The 27,435-nt window shown below is 36.7% G+C and overlaps 1 protein-coding gene across 8 annotated transcripts; it reads right to left on the bottom strand.

Moving 5' to 3' along the window:
• Window positions 1-78: 78 nt before the first annotated feature.
• LOC123516760 (protein ABHD14B-like) lies at window positions 79-27,375 on the bottom strand. Of its 8 annotated transcripts, none has more exons than XM_045276399.1 (6): window positions 27,191-27,375; window positions 22,496-22,716; window positions 20,737-20,871; window positions 20,209-20,380; window positions 17,806-18,026; window positions 79-1,655 (listed from the first exon to the last, which is right to left on the bottom strand). In XM_045276399.1, the coding sequence occupies exons 2-6, from the start codon at window positions 22,688-22,690 to the stop codon at window positions 1,455-1,457; spliced, it is 924 nt and encodes a 307-aa protein (XP_045132334.1). In that variant the 5' UTR covers window positions 22,691-22,716; window positions 27,191-27,375; the 3' UTR covers window positions 79-1,454. The 8 variants fall into 8 exon arrangements, with proteins under 8 accessions (XP_045132334.1, XP_045132329.1, XP_045132333.1 ...); XM_045276394.1 differs by having other exon boundaries at window positions 27,160-27,297; XM_045276398.1 differs by lacking the exon at window positions 27,191-27,375 and adding an exon at window positions 26,982-27,074.
• Window positions 27,376-27,435: the final 60 nt, after the last annotated feature.

Below are 27,435 nucleotides of genomic sequence, written 5' to 3'. Positions count from 1 at the left end.
CATCTTGTTTGGGATTGCAAGAATCTCATCCTGAAACTTTGCCTACATTTTATTTCCAGGATGAGAAAAATCTTGATGTACAAAAATGAAAACATTTATTTTCTCTTACAACTACATCATAACCATTTTCTGCAGATATAGGAACTATGTATAAAAAATAATTTCTCCATGAAATGATGTTTTCCAACTAAAACTACCATATTTGTTAACTTTGTGGTTCCACAAATAATCATTATTTGTATCCCTTCAGAACCATGGTGCCAGTTTGATTTTTTTCTTAATACCATGAAAGAAGTAACTTAAGTTTAATAGGGTGTTACTTTTTTTATTAAAGGATTAAAATTGTTTTATTCATTCATCACAATTATAGTATCTTCATTTGTTGTACTTAGAATAACAACAGGTGATTTGATGAGGTTAGAAAGTGACTGCAATACTAAATGAGTTATAAAGTTATATGGGTGACCATGGTGAGGTGACTGAAAATTCCTGGTACTGGTTTTGGGACCTTTAGGTGGCATATTATCTACCAGGCATTGAGCCTCAGGTGTTACCATTGTAATCAAGGCATAAATTGCCTCTGCTTGGAATTACAGAGTTCATAGATGTCACAAGATTTCTTTTCTCCATTAGTTCTCTTGTGAGATAGTTAGTTACTAGTACACAGAACTTTGTCAAGGTCATACACAGAACTTTGTCAAGGTCATCCTCTAGAGGTAAGTTTTTTGGTAACTGACTTCAGATATTATAGACCACAAATTCTTAGGATCAGATACATTTCTTATTTAATGTTGTTTACTTGCATATTTATCAGTATAAATTAGTTACAAGTAAAACCTACAAAGGTACTATGCTACCCCATACATTTTCTTCCTTTTAACTTGCATCACTGTCTTTGTGGTAGCTAACAACTCTGGCTATGGTAAAATGTATTTTTTGCCTACTCACATTAATAGTCTACCTATCATCTGCTTTTAATGGTTACATTTGCTTTAATGATCATGCATAATACATATACTATGCAGGTGCATCCATTAACTTTTATGCATGACATGGGCCCACTGTAGTAAATATATATGGATAGAACACTAATTTCTGGTATCAGCTGAGGACAGAGTGGGTCTTCTTGAAAGAAGTAAAAGCTCTTGTTTTTGTTTTAATGCAAAACATATCTGGAATATCTCTATTTTCATGTACTTGTATAAACCCCATAGAGAAAAATGTTTAATGCAGGGGCCATTTCTATTAACTTTCTATTAACATCAAGACTCGAGCATTATGTGAGAACAATTGTATCTGACTGGAGCTGGTGCAAACCTAAAATCAATCATGGTAGTATATATATAATGAACCCACAGTTTTTATCAAAGGCTAAAATCTAGTGATGAATTACACAAATGGAATAAATACATACAAGAATAAGATCTACCATTGGAAAAATAGTCTTCAAAGGACTACACAACAGCACGGTGTGCATGAACCTGCTTGATAAAGTTGTAGAGGAGAGTATGAAACATGTCAGGCTGGTCAAGGTAGGCTGGGTGTCTTGCTCCAGGTAATTCCACAGCCTGGGAAGTGGGAATGTTGGACAAGTCATCTCTGGAGAGATGACCAAGTCCTGTGTCTTTCTCTCCATAGATGATGAGAGTAGGGACCTAGAAGAAAAGGGACTGCTATAACATATTTTGGAGTTTTCCTTTCATTGATTTGTACATGAAAAGAACTTAACTTACAATTGCAAGTTAATATATTTCTAAAGTATTTAACATTGCCACCTTAACCGAAGGGGTGAGCAGTTAGTGCAAATGGCTCACACCAAAGAGATCCTAAGTTCAAATCTCATGCTAGGAAGAGATAAATTACAGTTGATTAACTTTTGCACCACAACCCATTTACTGTAGTAATTAAGATTAAGTACAGAATTTAAACAGTGGCATTGTGAACCTGGGAGGTGAGAAAGGTTAGCAATCCTGCTCATCTCCATGTAAATGTTGAATGTGTACACATGTATTGCAAGGAACCCAAAATGGCCTACATCATTATATATATATATATATATATATATATATATATATATATATATATATATATATATATATATATATATATATATATATATATATTCATAAATAAAATAAGATCTAACAAATATTGTAAAACACTTGATTCTTACTGATGCCTCTGCTTATGTAGTTGTAGAAGGATATCTGGACAAGTTTTAACATTCTGACATCAAGCAACAGCATTTTATTTTCTGTAACCTGATAGTGTGTAATTAAGTATTTCAGAAGTGTAGTTGATTGGATAACAAAAATATATACATTTTGTCAATAAAACTGCACATTTTAAAGACAGTGAAGGAATACTAAACAAAATTAAAGCTGGGCAATGCCATTTGTCAGTAAAACTGCAATTTTTGAAGACACTGAAACACCATCAAAGTAAAAAGTAGACAAAACCAAGTGTCTGAATCTCTCTGGAAACTATCATTGTGGCGCAAAATCAGAATACGTATTTACTATTAGACAATATAGTACAATTCATATGATAGAATGTTGATATTCTATTGACTTCCTGTTCCTTTCTGCTTATTTTGTCTCATATTACTGAACTACAGCTGACACTACTCCTTTCCAACACCTGACACTGCCTTCCCTAACATGCTACTCCTCACCCGAATGGCCTGGAGACGGTGGACAGGTATCTCGTCTGTTGCATCCACTGCGATGGGTACAAAGCCATCAAACTCATGTGGCTGCAGAACCAGCATAGGGAGGGAGAACACTCCAGAGAAGGAAGGAGAGACCACTACACAGGGTGGCAGGTTCAGTGCGATGAGGAAGGACTGCAGCCAAGTTCGCCTCAGTTCGGCCCCAAGTTCCTGACGCCCACTATTTCCAAAGCCTGTGGGTGCTATTTGCTAACAACTGCCAACTCTGTGTGTTTCATTGCTGTTCAAATTTAGTAACAGCACCAAATATTTTTATTTTGCTTATAATCATGTATTACATACAGGGGGCTCTTGTGTTATGACAGTTCCATTCCTATGCAACATCATAAACCAATTTTCAGTGCATGTCAGAACCAACCGAAATAAGCACCTAAAGTATGTCACTCATCTAAACTAATGCTATAGTACTGTAAAGTCATAATCTAGAATATAAAGATAACTTCTGTACTTGATAAAAAAAACAAGGAGGGCATACCTATGGAAAATGAAAACAATAAAAAATTGCCTGCCACTGCAGTGGCCTCATATGAAAGAAGGGGAGCGTACCCTATGACTGGCTTGCACACTAGAAAGGTTGTCATAGGGCAAGAGAGGTTTAATATTTGGAAGGCAAAGCTGAAGAGACAGCACCTGCAGATGCCAGAGATATTGGGACAAATAAATCTTGAGAGGAAGAACCTGCAGGTGAGGAGAGAGGCCACAATCTCCTCTGAAAACATTATCAGATGGGAAGTTTGACTAAGATGGTACAAGCTATGATATCTGTCAAATGCCAGCCCAGGTGTCCTAAAGTGAGCTCAGCATGGACAGAAAGTTTCCATAAAGCAACAGCACAAATGCTGGCTTGATCCTAATTTTCATTGCAAATACAGACTGCAAAAAAAGGGCCTATTGATCCTTTTGACTTATGAGTTTTAAGCAAGCGGTGTCAGAAATGTCTGGCGAGACAGGTGCTGAAGACAAGTTTGAAAGGATGCCCTTTTCCCTTTCCAAATTTCTCTGTAACAATGCATGGTATCTTTGACTCTAGTGATCTTAGCATACACGTCAAGATCGGGGTACTCATTTTCAAACTTTGTCAACCCTCCCTCAATCAAGGCAAAACTTGCCAAGCCTTTGCTTGTGAATTTCTTGGGTTCTGGGTTTGGTATACCTTGCTGCTTTTCAATCGTCTGTCTCTTCAGTTAAATGAGGTCCTTATCAGATACCTCCTCTCCATGAGATGCCAGCAGCTCTGGAACATCACCAGCTTCCATCTTCAATTTAGGTTGGTTACTCAGGGTACCAATGTTCTTGGTGACAGCCTGAACCGTCTCCTCAAAGCCACAAAAATAATTTACAAAATAGGGACAGCTTTTACCAAACACCATTCAAATTCATCTACTACTTTAGAGAATATATGCTGCTTAACCTCTAATTTCATTTACATTCTTCTTTATAAATAAAAAAAAATTCTACTTAGAAAAATTTGGAAGTGTGATCACTAAGGCAAGTCATCCTTGATAGCATCAAACACAAAGGCATGAAAGTTAGTAAATGCTGCCGGATGTATGAATTTGGCCTATTGGAAATTTCTTGTTGACTATTCACATTCAGAGAAAATGCTTCAGGATCATCACCACATCAATATTAATGTGATCAATAAATGACACATTCATGAATGAACATCAGAATTAAGGATTTAATGTTAAGGAAACAGGATCAAATTGGATAAAAATATTACTAAAGAACTGTCATGAATCTTATGGCAACTACAAAAAAAAAAAAAAAAATAAATAAATAAATAAATAAACAAATAAATAAATAAATAAAAAAAAATAAAATAACAGTAAAATTCATAAACTGCAAGTTATTCTTTATAGCAAACCATTTCCTAGCATCATGGCAATTTCCCTTAATGATGAACAAAATTATCTACATATTTAAATGTCCATATCATATTGGTCCTGTTAAGAATTAAGAGTTTACAAAACACTGAAATAATTTCCTAATTGGTGGTGGTGGTGATTCAGTTCTGAAGATATTCCTAAGTTAAATACCTACAACACCAATATGAAAGCAAGTTGATCATTATGTTCATAAATTGCTAAAACAATGGAGGTTACCAAATCAAACACTATTGACTCAATATCTGTTCATGATTACAACATTTCGTTGTCTATTAAAAAGGTTGCAATAAATAAATCTAATTCTGAGGGAAAAAAAAAAATAAAATAAATAAAAATAAATAAATAAATAAATAAATAAATAAATAAATAAACCTATCCTGCTCATGGGTAACTGAATATCGTGTGTTGTTTTATATAGTTCTGAAGTTCGATTATTAGTCTACATGAAAGTAATTGCTTTAATTTTGACAGACATCAAAATGAATGTCAAACAAAGAATTTACTTTTACTATTAATTTTACATCAAGCTGGATATGTAGAATATAAAGAAGTTGACAAGCAAATCAAGTCTACAAAACACGGGATAAATAAAAAATACACCAACAACAAAATCATGGTCATGCAGGAAATGTAAAACAACAAACCACTTAAGAAAAAATTTAGTTTTCGTAACACAGTTGAATGACAGAATTTCATGGTACTTACCTGGCAGAATGTACTTTTTACCTACCTTATAGAGGCCATCCAGTGTGTGTGTGTGTGTGTGTGTGTGTGTGTGTGTGTGTGTGTGTGTGTGTGTGTGTGTGTGTGTGTGTGTGTGTTCACCACGATCGTCTGCTGGTCACCCAGCCAACCTTCCCCATTACGGAGCGAGCTCATAGCTCATAGATCGATCTTCGGGTAGAACGTGTGTGTATTTACCTAGTTTACCTAGTTGTAGTTTTACAGGGCCTGGGCTTTATGCTCGTGTGGCCCTGTCTCCATATCTACACTTATCCAATCTTACTTTAAAAGTATGCACACTCATTGCAGACACTACTTCTTCATTCAAACTGTTCCACGTCTCAATACATCTTTGCGGGAAACTATACTTTTTAATATCTCTTACACATCTTCCCTTTCTCAGCTTCTTACTATGCGATTTTGTGCTTCGACTGGCATATTCTTCTCTCAGGATCAGATACTCATTGTCCACTTGGTCCATTTCGTTTATCAATTTATAAACTTGTATGAGATCCCCTCTCTCCCTTCTGTGCTCCAATGTTGGAAGATTCATAGCCTTTAGTCTCTCCTCATATGTCATCCCTTCAAGTTCTGGGAGCATTCTTGTAGCTATTTTTTGTAGTCTCTCCAGCTTCCTTATGTGTTTCTTTTTGTTTTTAAGTCCTGCGTGTGTGTGTGTGTGTGTGTGTGTAATTCACTGTTTGATCTGCTGCAGTCTCTGACGAGACAGCCAGACATTATCCTACGGAACGAGCTCAGAGCTCATTGTTTCCGATCTTCGGATAGGCCTGAGACCAGGCACACACCACACACCGGGACAACAAGGTCACAACTCCTCGATTTACATCCCATACCTACTCACTGCTAGGTGAACAGGGCTACGTGAAAGGAGACACACCCAAATATCTCCACCCGGCCGGGGAATCGAACCCCGGTCCTCTGGCTTGTGAAGCCAGCGCTCTAACCACTGAGCAACCGGTGTGTGTGTGTGTGTGTGTGTGTGTGTGTGTGTGTGTGTGTGTATTTATCTAGTTGTAGTTTTACAGGGCCTGGGCTTTATGCTTGTGTGGCCCCGTCTCCATATCTACACTTATCCAATTTTTCTTTAAAGCTATGCACTCTTTGCTGACACCACTTCCTCATTCAGACTGTTCCAAGTCTCAACACATCTTTGCGGGAAACTACATTTTTAAACATCTCTCAGACATCTTCCCTTCCTCAGTTTTTTACTATGGGATCTTAAGCTTCTAATGTCATATTCTTCTCTCAGGATCAGCTTTTCATTATCCACTTGATCCATTCCGTTAATCAATTTATAAACTTGTATCAGATCCCCTCTCTCCCTTCTCTGTTCCAGGGTTGGTAGATCCATAGCCTTTAGTCTCTCCTCATATGTCATCCCTTCAAATTCTGGAACCATTCTTGTAGCCATTTTTTGTAGTCTAACTTCCTTATGCATTTCTTTTTATGGGGGATCCACATAACTCCTGTATATTCCAATCTGGGTCATATTATAGTACTTATCAATTTCTTCATCATTTCTTTGTCCATGCAGTGAAATGCTATTCCAATATTCTTGAGCAAATTATGTCTCTCAAAAAATTCTATCAATATGGCTTACGAATGATTATTTTCTTCCATCGTCACTCCCAAATCCTTTTCCTTTTTTACTTTCTCCAGTTCTACTCCATCTCCCATCTTATGGATTCCCACTAGTTGTCTTTCACTCTTTCCCATATCCATGACATGGCTTTTGTCCACATTGAATTCCATCTCCCATTTTTTACTCCATTTCCAGATCTTGTTTAAGTCTTCCTGCAGTATTTCACAATCCTCTTTTTGCTTTATAACTCTGCACAGTTTCGCATCATCCGCAAACAGATTTATGTAGCTGTTCACTCCTTCTGGCATGTCATTTATATATATAAGAAAAAGTATTGGCACCAATACTGACCCCTGCGGCACTCCGCTTTCTACTGCTCTCCATTTGGACTTCATATCTTTAACTAGCATCCTTATTTTTCTCCCCCTCAAATAATTTTCCGTCCATCTCAATGTGCTTCCTTTTAAGCCACCCTTCTCCTTTAACTTCCACAGTAACCTTGCATGTGGCACACTATGAAATGCCTTTTTTAAATCCAAATAAATACAATCAACCCATCCCTCTGTCTCTTGTATTCTATCAACTATTCTAGAGTAGAAACTCAATAAATTTATTACACACGACCGCCCTTTTCTAAAACCAAATTGGCTATTTGATAATAATTTATTGTCTTCGAGGAACTCGATCCATTGTTTCTTTATTACTCTTTCACACATCCTACATATTACACTAGTTAGTGATACCGGTCTGAAATTTAAAGATTCTTCTTTCCTTCTGCTCTTATATACAGGAACCATCTCAGTTCTTTTCCATTCTACTGGTACTGTTCCATTTTCTATTGAGCATTTTATGATGTTGTATACAAGACTTGCTAGTTCTTCCCTACATTCTTTCAGTATTCTGCCTGAGACTTCATCCGGTCCCATTGCCTTCTCTTCATCCAATTCCTTCATCAATTCTTTTATTTCATGCTTGGTTACTTTAATCTCGTTCATATAGACGGTCTCTCTATTACCCTGTGGCTTTTCAAATTTGGATTCCTTAGTAAAGACCTCCTGAAATTTACTATTTAACAGTTCTGCCATACTTTTTGGGTCTTCCACCATCCCATTCTCTCCTTTTAACCTTTCTATTGTTTCTTTTTGACAATGTCCTTTTCATAGTTCCTCTCCTCTTCCTTCCTCACTTTAACATATTCATTTCTCGCTGTCTTGAAGTTTTCCTCATTTACTGGATTTCTATTTCTCCTCCACCTTTTCCATCCTCCATCTCTTTTCTCCTTTGCCCTGGCACACCTTGCGTTAAACTTATCTTTCTTTCCTTCTTCTTTAGGTCTATATTTCGAGACATATTCCCTGACTCCTGTTTTGTATATTTCCAAAAATAAGTTATATTTCTCTTGCACCCTCTCTGAGTTTTCCATCTTCTCCCAGTTAACATATGTTTTTGAAATAGTTCTTGAGATTCACAATATCAGCCTTTCTGTAATTTAATCTGTCTCCTTTGTATGATTCGTCTCTATCATCTTTTCCCTCTTCTATATCCAATTATAATATTACATGGTCACTTTCCCAATAGGCACTTATATCTTATATCATCATTAATTTGTATACTCCTTGTAAAAACCAGGTCCAATCTTGCCGGCTCGTCGTTTCCTCTGAATCTTGTGTTTTCCTTTACTCTTTGATCCATCATATTATCTATCATTAGGTTCAGGAATCTTTCTCCCCAGGGAAGTCCCCATACCACTTTCATAATTTTCCCAGTTCACTTCTTTACAGTTGAAGTCTCCTACTAATATCACTTTTCTCCTTTCTTTAATGACTCTTGTTAGACTCCTTATTGTGTCATCTATCATGTCTTTATATTCTTGATTGGTCCATGAATTTGTTTTTGGTGGCACATATGTTCCAATGATTGTTAACTCTTTTTTATTAATATGCATCTTAATATACAGTACTTCTGCTTTTCCTTCCCCATATTGCACTTGGTTTACTACCATCTCTTTCTTTAACATTATCATGACTCCTCCTCCTCCTTTACCCCCTCTGTCTTTCCTCCATACGTTATACCTATTATCTATGTGTGTGTGTGTGTGTGTGTGTGTGTGTGTGTGTGTGTGTGTATTTACCTAGTTGTATTGTACATTCGAGGGCTCATAGTGTCCTGTCTCCATATCTCCATTTATCTAATTTTTCCTTAAAGTTATGCACATTATGTGCTGTAACAACTCCATTATCCAATGCATTCCATTTATCCACCGTTCTGTGTGAAAAACTGTGTTTTCCAATATCCTTCACACACTGCCTCATCCTGATCTTTTCATATCCTCTTGTACTTCCATCTTCTGTCAATAGCACCAGGTCTTCTTTGTCTATCTTTTCAATATCATTTATTATCTTATACACTATTATCAGGTCCTCATGTTCTCTTTTATCTTGTAAGGTTGGCAGTCCCATTTCCTTCAGTCGTTCTTCATCTGTGAGGTCCTTTAGTTCCAACACCATCTTTGTAGCAATCTTCTGTATCCTTTCCAATTTTCTTATATCCTTTTCAGAGCTCGGAGACCATATCACTGCTGCACATTCCAGCCTTGGGCATATCATAATTGTGATGATTTTTTTCATCACAAGTATGAAATGCTACTCTTATATTAATCAACATTTTATATGATAGTCCACATATCTTGCTTATGTGTTTGTCAGGGCTCAGATTTTCCTGTATGATCACTCTAAGATCTTTTTCCTTTTTTAGTCTTCATTATTTGTTCCTCTCCCATCAAATAGTTCCATACCGGTCTTCCCTTACTCTTTCCTAGTTCCATTATGTGACATTTCTTGGCATTAAACTCCAATTTCCACTTCCTGCTGCACTCATAGATCTTGTTTATATCTTCCTGCAACAGAAGACAGTCCTCTCTGGTTTTGATAACTCTTAGCAGCTTTGCATCATCAGCAAATAAATTTATATAACTGTTTATCCCAATGTAAATGTCATTTACATAAATCTGAAACATAATGGGGGCTAACACTGACCCTTGTGGCACTCCATTAGTTACTGTACCCCAAGATCAGTATGTATCTCTGATCACAGTTCTCATTTCCCTATCCTTCAAGTAATTTCTTGTCCATTCGAGCAAAGTTACTCAGTCCTCTTATGTTCTCTAGTTTCCAAAGTAGTCTTCCATGAGGGACTTTATCAAAAGCCTTTTTAATATCCAGGTATACTGTGTCTACCCATCCATCTCTGTTTTCAAGTCCTGCAATAACTCTTGAGTAGAAGCTTAATAAGTTTGATACACATGAACTCCCTGTCCTGAACCCAAATTGTCTGTTCGATATGACTTGCTCCTCTTCTAGAAATTTAACCCATTTTTCTTTGATAATTATTTCACATAACTTCCCCAACACAGTTGTAAGTGACACTGGTCTGTAGTTTGGTGGTTCAGTTGCCTTTCTTCCTTTAAATATCGGTATTATATTGGCTCTCTTCCATTCTAGTGGAACTTTCCCTTCATTTATCCCCAACACACTTGTAAGTGACACTGGTCTGTAGTTTAGTGGTTCAGTTGCCTTTCTTCCTTTAAATATCGGTGTTATGTTGGCTCTCTTCCATTCTAGTGGATCTTTCCCTTCATTTATTGAACTTGTAATTATTTCCCAAATTGGATTCAGTAGTTGCTCTTTACATTCTTTTAACACCCAGCCTGATACACCATCTGGCCCCAATGCTTTTCTGACTTCCAACTTATCCAATAATCTTCCAATATCCTCTTTGTGCACTGTGATCTCCAGTAATCCTTGGCAATCCCATATCCTATTAGGTTCTATGAAATCATCTGCAGTGAATACAGTTTTGAAGCTCTCATTCATTGTTTTACACATTTCTTTCTCTGTTTGGTATGTCTTCCCTTCTTTAATTATTTTTGCAATTGTTCCTTTCCTTATTCTTTGTTTTGCCGTTTATAAACTTGTAGAAAAGTTTGGGTTCATCTTTGGTTTTATTCACTGCATCTTTCTCAAAGTTTCTTTCTTCCTCTCTCCTTACTTTAATATATTCATTTCTGGCATCTTTGTACTGCCGTCTGTTATAGTCATTTCCTTGCTTTATGAGTTTCTTCCACACTTTATCTTTTGCCTTTTTTGCTTGTATGCATCTAGCATTGTACCAAGCATGTATTTTTTTTTCTGAACTCTAAACAAGTACAAACTTTTTTACTCCTTCATTATATTTCTGTAAGAATATGTCATATTTCCTTTGTACTGTCTTTCTGTACATAATATTACTCCACTCAGTATCAGCAAAATAGATCCTTAATTTTTCAAAATCCACTCTTGCATAATTCAATCTCTCTCCGTTATAGTCCTCTCTGTAACTTATCTCATCTTCCACCTGAATTTGCATCTCTAATGTCATGTGATCACTTCTCCCCATTGGATTAAAGTATTGTATGATTGGAGGGGGCTCTGGTTTCTTTGTGAAAACTAGGTCAAGTAATGATGGTTCTTCTTCACCCCTGTAACTTGTTGACTCCTCCACCCATTGGTCCATTGCATTAACCATAGTCAACTGTAACACTTTCTTGCTCCACTGCCCAGCATTGTCCATAACTTCCATCTCTCTCCAGTTTACTTTTTTACAGTTAAAGTCTGTCTCCAACTAAAAATATTCTTCTATCTCTTCTTATGATGTCATCTAGACACTTTATCACCTCTCTTTACATATCTTTATGTTCTTCTGTTCCCCATGTATTAGTCTTTGGTGGAACATTTGGTGGAACATATGTAACTATAATTTTTCTCTTCTTCAAATCTTCTGTTTTGATTGTTATTCCCACTACTTCCACTTTGTCCTAACCATATTGCATATCATCCACACATATATTATCACGAACCATTATTAGCACTGCTCCTCCCCCTTTATCCTTCCTGTCTCTCCTCCAGGCATTATATCCCTCCTCTTTAAAGTTGACATGGATCTCTCCTCTCAGATTTATTTCAACGATGCACATTACATACAGCTTTTTCTCTTTCAAATAATCCCCAACTTCCAATATGCTTGATAACAACCTATCTATATTAGTATAAGTCACTCTTAATTTCTTGCCTCCTCCATGACCTCTTTCTTCCTTAGATACCACTTCTTTAAGTCTCATATCCAGAACCCTACAATAAAAATTCTTCTTCTCTATCTCTGTCCTTTTCTCATTTTTTTTCCTTAGCTTTACTTCTTAGCACTTTCTCCTTTTCCCTTTCCTCAAAGTTCATATCTCTTTTTATCCATATATCCTTGTGTTCAACATCATCAGCCAGCTTCCCTTTCCTTGGGATCTCATTCTCACCTTCATTGGTCTCCTACCCCCTTCACTGTATCTTTCTAGCCTGATCACTTCCTCCACCTCCTGGTGTAATTCTTGTGTGCTGTCTTGTACTTGTTTGATAACAGTTTTGGCCAATTCTCTCTCTTCATGTTCTCTTGTGAATTTATTTGGAGTTTTCTTTTCCTTCATCCTAGAAATCACGAAGTTTTTTTTCTTGTCTACTGCATCCTGCACCAGTCTTTTTTCTCCTTAATAACTTCAATTACAGCAACTTTCATATTCTCCTGAATTTGTCTCTTTACAACCGCTGAAAATTAAACTTTTTCCTCTTCTTGCTCCTGTTTCCATTCATTTCGTAGTTCCTTCAGCTTGTTATCACCCAATCCACCTTCTGCCCTGTCTACAATCCCGTCCTGCACTTTAACCTGTAAGCACCTTAAGGAGCTTTCATAATCTTGGTATGTGGCTTTTAGTACGTCATTTTGTTTCTTTATTACTTGTATCTCCTCTTTCAATCCCTTATTTATTGCACTGACCTTCTCACATTCTGCTAATCTCAATTTGCGTTTTCCGTTATCAGTCGGTCCTGTTTGTCCATTAGACTCGACATCACCTCCTTCATATACCTTAATTCCTTTTCTATGTTGATTAGCCTTCTCATCTGTTAGTTTCCTTAGACCAACAGGAGTTTCTATGTACTGTTGGTTTTCACACGATGGTGTATGTTTTTATTCTGCCATACACCTGGCTGCACTACTCTGTTCCATCACTCTCTCGTTATTCTTTCCGTATATATGATCCAACACTTATTTAATTTGGAGACAGGAGAACCAATGGCCCCCTCCCCCCTATACATACATTTAGGCCAGTCTCCAACTCCTTTTATAGTTATTCTCTCACTGCTCAGATGTGTGTGTGTGTGTGTGTGTGTGTGTGTGTGTGTGTGTGTGTGTGTGTGTGTGTGTGTGTGTGTGTGTGTAGTTGTATTTACCTAGATGTAGTTTTACAGGGCCTGGGCTTTATGCTCGTGTGGCCCCGTCTCCATATCTACACTTATCCAATCTTACTTTATAAAAGTATGCATACTCGTTGCAGACACTACTTCTTCATTTAAACTGTTCCACGTCTCAATACATCTCTGGAAACTATATTTTTAATATCTCTCAGACATCTTCCTTTCTCAGCTTTTTACTATGCGATCTTGTGCTTCGGATGTCATATTCTTCTCTCCGGATCAGTTTCTCATTATCCACTTGGTCCATTCCGTTGATCAATTTATAAACTTGTATCAGGTCTCCTCTCTCCTTCTTTGTTCCAGGGTTGGTAGATCCATAGCCTTTAGTCTCTCCTCATATGTCATCCCTTCAAATTCTGGAACCATTCTTGTAGCCATTTTTGTAGCCTCTCCAATTTCTTATGTGTTTCTTTTATGAGGGGTCCACACTACTCCTGCATATTCCAATCTGGGTCTTATTATAGTACTTATCAATTTCTTCATCATTTCTTTGTCCATGTAGTGAAATGCTACTCCAATATTCCTTAGCAAATTATATGTTTCTCTAAAATTCTATCAATATGGCTTACTGGTTGATTGTTTTCTTCCATCATCACTCCTAAGTCCTTTTCCTTTTGACTTTCTCCAGTTCTACTCCATCTCCCATCTTATAGATTCCCACAGGTCGTCTTTCACTCTTTCCCATTTCCATGACATGGCTTTTGTTCACATTGAATTCCATTTCCCACTTCTTACTCCATTCCCAGATCTTATTTAGGTCTTCTTGCAGTATTTCACAATCCTCTTTTGCTTTATAACTCTGCACAGTTTCGTATCATCTGCAAACAGATTTATGTAGCTGTTCACTCCTTCTGGCATGTCGTTAATATAAATGAGGAAAAGTATTGGTGCCAATACTGACCCCTGTGGCACTCCGCTTTCTACTGCTCTCCACTTGGACTTCATATCTTTAACTACCGTCCTTATTTCTCTCCCCCTCAAATAATTTTCTATCCATCTCAATGTGCTTCCTTTTAAGCCACCCTTCTCCTCTAACTTCCACAGTAATCTTGCATGTGGCACTTTGTCAAACGCCTTTTTTAAATCCAAATAAATACAGTCAACCCATCCTCTCTCTCTTGTACTCTATCAACTATTCTAGAATAGAAACTCAATAAATTAGTTACACAAGACCGTCTTTTCTAAAACCAAATTGGCTATTTGATATTAATTTGTTGTCTTCAAGGAACTCGATCCATTGTTTCTTTATTATTCTTTCACACATCTTGCATATTACACTAGTTAGTGATACCGGTCTGTAATTTAAAGGTTCTTCCTTCCTTCCGCTCTTATATATGGGAACCACCTCAGCTCTTTTCCATTCTACTGGTACTGTTCCATTTTCTATTGAGCATTTTATGATGTTGTATATAGGACTTGCTAGTTCTTCCCTACATTCTTTCAGTATTCTGCCTGAGACTTCATCCGGTCCCATTGCCTTCTCTTCATCCAGTTCCTTCATTAACTCTTTTATTTCAAGCTTGGTTACTTTAATCTCTTTCATATAGATTGTCTCTCTATTACCCTGTGGCCTCTCAAATTTGGATTCCTTAGTAAAGACCTCCTGGAATTTTTATTTAATAGTTCTGCCATACTTTTGGGTCTTCCACCATCCCGTTCTCTCCTTTTAACCTTTCTATTGTTTCTTTTTGCCTAATTTTTCCATTTATGAATCTATAGAACAATTTTGGTTGCTTCTTACATTTTTCGACAATGTCTTTTTCCAAGTTCTTTTCCTCTTCCTTCCTCACCTTAACATATTCATTTCTCGCTGTCTTGAAGTTTTCCTTATTTGCTGGATTTCTATTTCTCCTCCACCTTTTCCATGCTCCATCTCTTTTCTCCTTTGCCTTGGCACACCTTGCATTAAACCAATTTTTCTTTCCTTCTTCTTTAGGTCTATATTTCGGGACATATTCCCTGACTCCTGTTTTGCATATTTCCATAAATAAGTTATATTTGTCTTGCATTGTCTCTGAGTTTTTTTAAAATAGTTCTTGAGATTCTCAATATCAGCCTTTCTGTAATTTAATCGGTCTCTTTTGTATGTATCGTCTCTATCTTCCTTTCCCTCTTCTATATCTATTTCTAATATTGCATGGTCACTCTTTCCCAATGGGCACTTATATCTTATATCATCATTCATTTGTATACCCCTTGTAAAAACTAGGTCCAATCTCGCCGGCTCGTCGTTTCCTCTGAATCTTGTGCATTCCTTTACTCTCTGGTCCATCATATTGTCTATCATTAGGTTCAAGAATCTTTCTCCCAGGCTTCTTCCCCATACCACTTTCATAATTTTCCCAGTCCACTTCTTTACAGTTGAAATCTCCTACTAATATCACTTTTCTCCTTTCTTTAATGATTCTCATTAGACTCCTTATTGTGTCATCTATCATGTCTTTATATTCTTGATTGGTCCATGAATTTGTTTTGGTGGCACATATGTTACAATGATTGTTAACTCTTTTTATTAATATGCATCTTAATATACAATACTTCTGCTTTTCCTTCCCACATTCCACTTGGTTTATCACTATCTCCTTCCTTAACATATCATGACTCCTCCTCCTCCTTTACCCACTCTGTCTTTTCTCCATACATTATACCTATTATCCAAGTCTATTTTGATTGCCTCATTTAGTTTTGTTTCAGCCAGGCATACAATATCTGGATTTTCTTTCTTTATGTAATCTCTTAATTCTAATTTACTTGATAAAACCCTGTCTATGTTCGTATACATCATTTTTAGTCTTTTGCCTTTATCATTTTTAGTTAAACTTGTTCCACTTTTTTCTCTTCCTTCTCGTTTATATACCATTTCCTTATCCTGTCTCCTAGAATTCTCCAAAAATGCCTTCTTCTCCTCTTCTGACCTTTCATTATTCTTTTCCTTACTGCTGCTGCCAGTTCATTGTATCTCTTCCTTTCTTCCTCATTTCTATTTTTCTTTATATAGATATCCTTGCAGCCTTCTGTTTCTCTAAGTTTTGTTGTTCTATATAATATTTCTTCTGTTGCTGCTTGTGATTTTAGTAGTATTTTAATTGGTCTCGTTTTTCCTTCTTGATATGGTCCCATTCTGTTTATTTCTTCTACTTCCTCTTCCAAGTTCTGCCTATCTTCGTCGTTTAGATTCTTCAGTAGGTCTTTGACTGATTTCATTTCTTCTTTTTCTCTTTTTGGTCTATATTTTATTTTTTTTTTTTATTCCAAATACGACTACATTTTTTTTTTCTGAAATTTCTTCATTTTCCGCTCTTAGCCTAGCTTCATTTTCTTCCACTTTTTTCTTATCCTTTCTCTCAATTTTATAAACTCTTTATCCTGTTCTTCATTCACTTTCATTTCCATATTCTCCTTTATCAATTTATCTAGTTTATATTCAATATTTAACACTATCTTTAGTAGCGAAGTAGTCGTCGTATCGAAGCCTTCGAATACATGCTCATCCTCACCAGCATAGTCATCATCAGCTTTCATTCCTTCTCTAATCTCACGTCTGCATTTTGATGGAATCTCTTTTTCACTCATCATTCCTTAATAATTGATTGCATGAAAAAAAAATGAGTCCACACTACCTGCCCAAGCCACTGTAAAAACTGTACAACTGGTATGTAGTGAGGATCAGCTGATTGTCGGAACGGCGCCAGTGCGTCCTTCCTCGACCGCATCTCTCATGTGTGTGTGTGTTTCACTGTTTGATCTGCTGCAGTCTCTGACGAGACAGCCAGACGTTACCCTACGGAGCAAGCTCAGAGCTCATTATTTCCGATCTTCGGATAGGCCTGAGACCAGGCACACACCACACACCAGGACAACAAGGTCACAACTCCTCGATTTACATCCCATACCTACTCACTGCTAGGTAAACAGGGGCTACACGTGAAAGGAGACACACCCAAATATCTCCACCCGGCCGGGGAATCGAACCCCGGTCCTCTGGCTTGTGAAGCCAGCGCTCTAACCACTGAGCTACCAGTGTGTGTGTGTGTGTGTGTGTGTGTGTGTGTGTGTGTGTGTGTGTGTGTGTGTGTGTGTGTGTGTGTGTGTGTGTGTGTACAAATACACAAAAGAAGGTCTATAACACTATAAAGAGAGATCTCTATATATGCGGGAGAATGATAGAATGTGATGTAACAAGAATGAATAGAAGAGATTTGGTAAGTGATGTAAATGAAAATATTTGAGACTATTTAAGTTTAAAATCAATTACTATAAATTCCTTTCATGAAGTACTACGATATACACTTATTTCACATGGATAATACAAAAATCACAGGTGGATAAAATATCATGTGTTTCTAAATTTGTGTGAATGTGCCTCCACTTCCTTTTGATTGGTCTTGATTATCCTTAAGTGTTAACAATATATATATATATATATATATATATATATATATATATATATATATATATATATATATATATATATATATATATATATATATATAAATCTTCCAACATGCTCAGGTGTGGCCTTACCTGCAACTCATGATACTTGGCTTTGTCCTTCTTAGTGCCTACAGGAGCTACTGGCACATATCCACTCAGCCTATCAGGATTCTGGATGATGTAGGGGATGGAAAATCCTCCACTCATGGAGGGGGAGACCAGGATGGGTTTGTTGGCCTGCAGATGGGTCAGCAAGGAGAGGAGGTACCCAGCCTTGTCTTCCACTGTGGCTTGTTTTGACTCTCCATACCCTTTATGCCAGACAGAAATACAAAAAAAGATGCACATGCTAATCTCAGAAAGAAAAGAGGCAAATTCTGCTTGATGCTATTTGCTTATCATACTTGACTTGCTTCTATCCATAGCAGGTAGGTAATCAAAAAATGCTATGAACACAATTCTGATGTAAGTAGTACTTTTAGTCCATGTACTACTAAAAATAACCATTCTGACAGCAATGCAACAAACTGCATCTTACAAGAACTTAGCAGCAACAAAATAAAATTTAGTGATGTGACAATATATGAGGCATCACACATTACAAGGGCTACATATGGCATCCTGGATAAAAGCAACATAACTATATAGCACTCTCTTGAGGTCTTAATTTTTTTCCAAGAGTGGATGAGTGTCCCATCAGTAAGGTTGAAAGTCTATACATGGGGAAAATAATTCTGATGTCTAGTCGATGACCAATGCAAGTGTAACACCTTGTTGAGCAATATTCTGTGTTAGAAGGCTGCCCATCCAGAATGAGAAGCCATTATAATTGGAAAATTTTCTAAGGCAGATTCCAAGATGGGCAGCTTACTCTAGTGTGGGCAGGACATCAGCCAATCAGAGCCCTCCCCTCTGGTGGTCCAACACACTCAGCTAATGGGAGGCCTGTTGCATTCATCCCCCATTTAGTTTCTTTTGTTCCAGAGTCTTGGTTGAGACAAAGAAAGAACATTCCCAGTTTTTCTGTTGTGTTCGTATGCATTACAGTGCTCCATCACCAAATTTTATGAAATCATAAAAAAAAAAAAAAAAGGTAACAAATATTATGATTTCCAACAATTCTGATTGCCTACTAGTAATTTTGAGACCAAGTTCATCATTATAGTAAACACATATAATTAAAAATTTACAACTGTCCACAGCTCAACAAACATTGAGCATATCTTTCTCACTTTTTATTTGGATGCAAGTGACCCTTATAATGCAGGATGCCTCATACACATCTACTATAAATAAACCAAATTGTATGGATAAACTGAAGACTATCTATGATTTACAAACAAACAATAATATATATATATATATATATATATATATATATATATATATATATATATATATATATATATATATATATATATATATATATATATATATATATACTGTATATGTTTTTTAGCATATAAATATTGTAGATGTTACTGTGCAATGGTTATGAATAAGTGACTTTTTAACTAACTATTCTACAACATAATGCCACAATAAACCAAACTGTACATACATCTAAGTAAAGTGCAATGTAGAGGCAATTTTGTGAATCAAAGCAGAAGTAAAGATAAAACATTAAAAACTATAAAATGTACTTACTGATTAATGATAATAAATGCTAATAATAATAATAATAATAATAATAATAATAATAATAATAATAATAATAATAATAATAATAATAATGATAATAACAATAATAACAACAACAACAACACCAACAAAAATAAATGGGAAAATAATCAAATGTCACCATTTGTCATCTTAAAAAAAAAAGCAAGCAGTAACAAATTCTACAATGCTACAGGAATTCTATTTGCTTGTCCTTCCATTCCTTATCTTTAAGAAAATTCAAACTGTTTTCTATAATAGCAGGATAGGTATACTAAAATAAAGGTAGCTCCTCCGGTTCAGAAAAGAAATAGGAAAACTAAAAAATAAGTACTATGACCTCTTTTTTTCCTGTATCATACTCATTATGATATACCGATTTTTAACCCTGTTTTGTTTAGAAGGGACACTAGTCACGGTCAACAAAAATGTAATAAAAATAGACCATGGAGGTGCCAGTCCCTGAACAGAATAAAAAACTATAGTCAGAAATTATAAGATAAGTAAGTGTCTTGAAACCTCCCTCTTGAAAGAGTTCAAGTTACAGGAAAAAGTACATACAAAAGCAAGCAGGGAGTTCCAAATGAATGATTGAAAATACTTGTTAATTTTTGCATTACAGATATAGATAGAATAGGGGTGAGAGAAAAAAGACCACATACTTAATCACCAAAATCAAAACAGTGTATGTAAAAGCCTTATCCCTATCACCACTGTCACTTTGTTTCCACACATATAAAACCTCATCACTGCATCACTAGCTGCCAACCACTTAACACCCTTCTCCTTATACATCATACTCAGTTACCATCACACCTCACTCAAGCTACCCACCAGGAAGGTCAACTGCAATCACTCTATGACCCATTCCTGCCAGAAGATTAATTGTGTTGAGTTCCACCCAGTTGGCAGATTTAAAGGCAGCACCATGGAGCAATACCACTACCTCTCCACTGGGGTCCATCTCTGCAGGAGGCTTTGCTTCACGATAGAACGTGTTGGCACCCTGTGAGGGATGAAAAGGTAGGACTAAGTACAGTACATAAGAATGTGAGCTGTAAGAAGCTGTCTGGCCTACAAATGATTTATGTGAGGATGACAAAACTGTAATAATTGAATGCTGAAAGCAATTTGCAAAAAGGGAGTACAATTCTTATTTCTATTGTACATTTCTAGTTGTAAGCATAAAAGAGTGGATAAATGTTTTGTTGGAGAAAACAACACAGGACACGGGAGCTGAACAATAGGCTGAAGACTTGTTGGTATCACTACAGAGGAGGAACAACCAAGACTCCAGCAATAGAGGACCAACAAAGAACCAGACTACAATTCAGTACAATGTAAATAAAATATGCTACTCACCATGATATTGATACTGTTGGTGATGACGGTTACTTTTGATGCTGCGTCTACTACAGTAGGAGGGATGCTCTCTGACTGGAAATCAAATGTGTGCCAGAAACTAGGGTCTGCCATTGTTCTTCCACTGGTATCACGCTGTTTGGGGTAATCAAAGGGAGGCAAAGGCTTAACATGACCTCACTTGAACTACCATTTTTTTTCCTTCATCAGATCAAGTCCATAATCTTTTACATCTGTTTTCTTCAGAGGAGTCATATCTGATGGTAAGCAGATACAAATGTCCTCACCAATGAATTTCCATATGATGCCCCTTTCCAACAATACTGTATTTAAATTTTCACTATTCTTTTACGAGCCCTTTTCTATACATCAATACTGCAAATATTTTTCAGCCTTTGTTCTTTTCCTTATATTATAACATGCTCTTAATCTGAGTAGTTTTTCAATGATTTCTTTTCAAAATTTTCTTTATCTTTATTTTATGAAATACCTTATGTATTATGTGGACAAGGGTCCCAGTGCCTCACACTGATCAAGATGTGCTCTCAGTGTCTGTTATCAGACACATGACTTGCAATTTTCAAGTATGGTATGTATGTGTGTGTGTGTGTGTGTGTGTGTGTGTGTGTTTATATATATATATATATATATATATATATATATATATATATATATATATATATATATATATATATATATATATATATATATATATATATATATATATATATATATATATATATATATATATATATATATATATATATATATATATATATATATATAAATATATAAATATATATATATATATATATATATATATATATATATATATATATATATATATATATATATATATATAAACACACACACACACACAAAGTTGTCCTATTATTATATATATATATATATATATATATATATATATATATATATATATATATATATATATATATATATATATATATATATATATATATATATATATATATATATATATATATATATATATATATATATATATATATATAAACACACACACACACAAAGTTGTCCTAATTATAATAAGAAAACTTTAAGGGAGTGAGTTTTAAGGATCATTCTAAACATACTTTTTTCCTATTATCAACCAGTGAAATGTTATTTGACCAACACTTGCCACCTTCCCTCTCCCATTATGTTTATACTGTTCCAAGGTCATCTGGTGTGCTATCTTGGTCTCCTTGGCTACACTATTGTCATACAACATCTTGTGGCTTACACAGGGGAGGCAGTTGAGACTTGGCCATCCCTTATGTAGAGGGAAGTGCTGATAGTATTTGGTGGGAAAAGTCTTCAAATAAATAAGAGAAAACCTAAAAGCACCTTTCTTTAAGAAAATAGAAAAAAATACAAGTAATATGAGCTTCTAAGGTGCTTTGACAATCCTATTTGAAGATATCATAATTTTATGTTGATGAACACAGAGTAAAGCACTCTAGGTCAAGGAGTGACAGCCCCTGATATTGTTGTGAGCATATGTGTGAGAAGTAACTATAATTAAAAATTTTTTTTACCTATACCTAATGATGATGGTGTTCTATAGTTTGCTGACAACAGTTCTGCTATGTATGATAATCCCATTTGGTTCTCCAAGTTAACATGAAAAATTGAGAATATCAAAGTGAAAGAAGGATATTAAACTAAAGACAGCAAGCATAACAATAGTATAAACATGATGAAAGTCGGAGAATGATCAGGAGGGAAGTCGGTCAGCAACCTTTGTATGAAGAGCAGCAGCTGCAGCAGCAGCTGCAGCAGCAGGAGGTTGATCCAATGAAGCACCCAATTTCAAAGACTTGGAAGGTACTCTAAAAGCCGAAAAGACGAGGCAGAGCACAGCCACTCCCACAACCATCCCCATTACTCTTAGTGGTGTCATCGGCATCCTTGTCAGCAAAAGACTTGGGGCCATTTAAGGAATATCTTCACTTCACAAATCTGCAGAGAAGATAGGAGAGAAAAATTGACATTTTGCCACTTTTGGGTTATATGAATTGCATCATTGCAACCTTTAAGATAGAATAATTTTTGCTCTTTAATGTTAGTGATACTGTGATAGCTACCATTTGTTTTGGCACAACATTTAAGCTTTTTTATTTTATTAAGGTTTTGATAAATCAAATGTCCAGACTGACAAAATTTTTATTTATTTATTTATTTATTTTATCTATTTATTTTTTTTTTTTTGTGTGTGTGTGTGTGTGAGATACCCATATTAGGTTAAGTTAGGTTTCTCAAATGCCAATTTCACTAATTTTTGCATTTCATATCTGAAAACCACACTTTCTCTTACGGCTGTTAGGAATGACAAAAAAATAAATAAGGAGTTAAGTCTGATTAAGGATATCAAAAACACAGATTGCTGGTCAGTTTTTGCAAAGCTTTACAATCACTTCTTATTTTTAAGATTAAGTCATAGCTTGAATTGGACATTACAACTACCCTTAATGACACACACACATTACTGCCATATCCCCTCATTTGCTATAGATGAAAGTTGCATTGTTACACATTACAACTTTACTTGAGAGAGATTTGGTCAAGTCGGGGACCGGGAGTGTCTGCTGTGAGTAATAAGAGAGAAAGGTCACAACCAGCCATGAACCTTTGTGTTTTGTATTTGTAAAGCAAACCAGGAAGTGTTGTGAAAGTCTGACAGGACTATGATATTACCATGTGTAATTAATCTCTGGTTGGGGAAGGATAATTGTGTTTCATGTTTTTATTGGGGATTTTGAGGCCTTGCAGACTGTAATGCCACACCCTCTAATGCCAAGATGCTAATAGCAGGCAAGTAATTCTGGTAGTACTCATCTGGTTGGCCCAACCTGCTTGTAACATGACATGACAGTTAGGCAAAAGGATTAGGTGGGCCTAACAACTGCTGGCATGCCAGTCCAATGAAAATAGGTATAAAAGTAACATTAGGTGGAAAAATATGCCACATGCAGTGAATTTCAGTTCAATCTGTAAAACTGAATAACTCCATATGTATACAGGAATCCAAGGTGGATTTGAATTGGTGAAGGGAAGTCAGTCCCAGCACTGCATCTGGTAATGAGTTCCAAAGAGGGACACACCCATCATTAAAGAAGTGAAATCTACAGTCAGTAGTAGTGTGTTCATATGGCACTTTAAATCTATGGCCTCGAGTCATAGGGTTGGGTGGTTCAATGGCTGATTGGTCATGAAAAATTTTCCAGTATTTTATGAGGTCAGATAGCAGAAGTCTTCCTCTAACTGAATACAAGTAAAAAATTTCAATATGACGGTAGTAAGGGAGATCCTCCAGACCAGAAATCTGCTTGGTCCATTTTGTACATTTTGGTTGGAAGATGAATCTGTGACAGGTGAGGGAGAAGACCCTCATCAAGGCAAGAATCCATTTCCTCTGAGAGGACTCAAGTAGTTTGAGGTCCCCTATATACTGAGTAAACCTTACAGATGAAGAAAACTTGGTATTAGTATTTTACTTTAGCATGAACAGCAAGTTGGCTTTCATTATCCTTTTCATCTTAAAGACCTTGTTCTTCTGATCAATTTGAACCCATGCATTCCCGTCGCAAATTGTTACTTATCAATCTATTTCAAGATTAAACTCACTGCTGTGTCAATGGCGAGAGGCAACGCACCACCACGTGCCATGGACAGGAACACTGTTTTGGTGTTTGGTATGTTACATTATCTGTGCAAACGCGATATATTATGACGGTGATTGGTTCTTTTGTTTCAACATGAAACCAGTAGCCAATAAGAAAAAAAATTGAATTAATTCAGCCAATCAAAATGTTGTATTTCATCATGTGGCAAGAGAAGCAGTTCAATTTGCAATATTTGAATCAGTCTTAGGGAAAATGTCACCATGTGTTGGGTGTAGCATGCATTATTTCCTTACTATTCACCCAAGTGAGCTGTTCATGTTATTGTAAAAATTTACCCAGCCACCTTCTCTCAGTGACATCTCCAGCGACGAGGAAGGACTGGACCACCAATAAGGTAATGGCTTCCTATGCATATCTTATCCATTGCAGTTAGGTTGGGTTAGGTTAGGTTAGGTAAGGTTAGGTTTAGGTTAGATTAGGTTTAGGTTTGGTTTAGGTAAGGTTAGGTAAGGTAAGGTTTAGGTAAATTTAGGTCTAAGTTAGGTTAGGTTAGGTTAGTGCATATTCACTGAAAATCAGTAAAAATATACCAGATAAAAAAAATGCTTCGCTTTACCGGAAACTCGTATATCCACAACAGACTGAGGCAGGAGATGGGGGTGATAATAATAATAATAATAATAATAAAAAAAAAAAAAAAAAAAAAAAAAAAAAAAAAAAAAAAAAAAAACGCATTAAAAAAAAGTGAATATTTATTCAAAACAGGTCGAAATTCAACATAAGCAAGAAAGGGTAAAATTCTAGTTTCTGCCCATACTCCCCCTTCCACCCCCCAACAAGCTTCGGGACAGGTGGGAATGTGGGGTTTTGGGTGGGGTACATGAAATGCGTCGGAAATGCGTATTTTTTGCGTAAAATGGAAAAGTTCCCATTAAAAAGTCTAAGGAATTTTCATTACAAGTTTTCTAATTTTACTAATTTCGGTAATTATTTACAATACATCCATCCCCCTATTCTCTACCCACAACCCTCTAACCCCTCCTTGGGGGTCTGTGGGGAATGTTTTTTTTTTTTTTTTGGAGGGGGAAGCCAAAATAGGCGAAATATGGGAACGGAAAACTCTAAGGACAAAAACCGCCGTTTTCAAGGAAATTTTTGGTAAAAAAAATTCAAGAATAATTTTCAATTAAATTATCCCTCCCCAGTCCCAGCAAGCTTGGGGTCCTGTGGAGATTCGGGGTTTTAGGGAGGAAGGTATATTTGAGTGATATATGGAGTTTGAAAAATCTAAGGAAATTTTCCCAAATGTTCGAAAATATCCCTAAATATTGGGTAGTTTTACATAACCCTCCCCCCTACAACACTAACTTAACCCTAACATAACCTAACCTATCCAGGGGGCTGCGGACCCCTGGACCCCCCCTACAACACTAACCTAACCCTAACATAAACCTAACCTCACGTAACCTAACCTAACCTGCCCCTCCCCGGACCCACCCCGTACAACACTAACCTAACCCTAACAAACCTAACTTAACGTAACCTAACCAGCCCCCCCCCGGACCCCCCCTACAACACTAACCTAACCTAACGTATCCCTGCTTTGAGGCAGCTTCCCTCCACCCCCACCGGTTCTCTTATACCTTAACACAATATGCCCTACCTCTACCAATACCCCTCCTCACAATACCTTGGCTTAACGAAAGGATGAAGGTCCTGGCTGGTCCTCTTCTTGATTGTACACTAACTTGCATCGCAGGAGCGATGATTTCCCAGTTATCAAATTCGCAACCTTTACAACTGTCACTGGTAGCCATTTCTGAACTGCGCACACATGTCTTTGTGCACCTGTCGGCTGTTTGCCCAGCTGTGCCCCGCCTACAAATACACATAGCAAATTCCCATTGGCGCAGCTCGTGGTGTTAAGAGGTGGTGGCACGTCATTGGACAAAAGAACTATAGACACAATAAGAATCCTATTCAGCAGTTACCCACAAACCCCAGCTATAAGCAATTGCAAGTCAGTGTACTGCTCATTTCCGAGTGTGATGGAGCTCCATGGCTTGTTGTTGGCGTCATCAACGTCATTAAACCTGTAATGAAAATTCCGTAGACCTTTAATGGGAATTTTTCCATTTTACGCTAAAAATACGCATTTCCGACGCATTTCATGTACCCCATCCAATACCCTGCATTCCCACCTGTCCCCAAGCTTGTTGGGAGGTGGAAGGGGGAGTATGGGCAGAAACTAGAATTATACCAAAAAAACCTTTGGAATCAATAAAATGAATATGGTAAGACTGTAAAGACCACTAGAGGAAGGCTCTGGTGTGCTTGAATGTGTTGAAGGCCAGACCAGTCTTGGAAGCCACCAAAGGGGTCTGCTTGTGATGGCCTGCAGATTTGGACTGATGGCAGCGGGTGGAGGGAGAGCAGTGTGGTGGGAGTGGTAGCGGGGGCAATGTGACATCAGCCAGCAGGTGTTCAGCGTTCAGGAGTGTCTGGCTATGTGGCACCACGGAGAGAGGGGTTTCCGTCAGAATTAGTCTGTGCATGTTCGCATTGAAACAGCTGTGTCCCATCCTGAGTTTGCTTTCTTACCAATATGAGGGTCTTGATCCCTTATCAGTCACTTCTGCATCTTCCAACCAAAACTATACTTACTGACTGCAATGTCTAGGACACGGTTATTATATATATATATATATATATATATATATATATATATATATATATATATATATATATATATATATATATATATATATATTCCACTTTCCTTGACTGTTGTTGTTGGTCGCAGACTTTACCTAGCTCTGATAGCTGACAAGTGGCAGTTCTTGTTACCAACGGGACGACAACGCGCTACCGTCATGGCACAGGGCTGTGTTGTCTTACCACTGACTCACTCCTTCAGTAATTTATTTACATAGTATTATCGTGTCCTTGTGTTTGCAGTGTCTGGATGGGCTGATTGGTGCGTGGCTGCGTGCGTGTCAGGTGCTTACTGCTTACATCACATTTTCCCTCACCCCCGCTGCCCCCTCTTTCTCCC

The sequence above is a fragment of the Portunus trituberculatus genome, chromosome 41 (assembly GCF_017591435.1).
Source record: "Portunus trituberculatus isolate SZX2019 chromosome 41, ASM1759143v1, whole genome shotgun sequence".
Classification (NCBI taxonomy): Eukaryota; Metazoa; Arthropoda; class Malacostraca; order Decapoda; family Portunidae; genus Portunus; species Portunus trituberculatus.
This window is presented reverse-complemented; position numbering and strand designations above follow the sequence as displayed.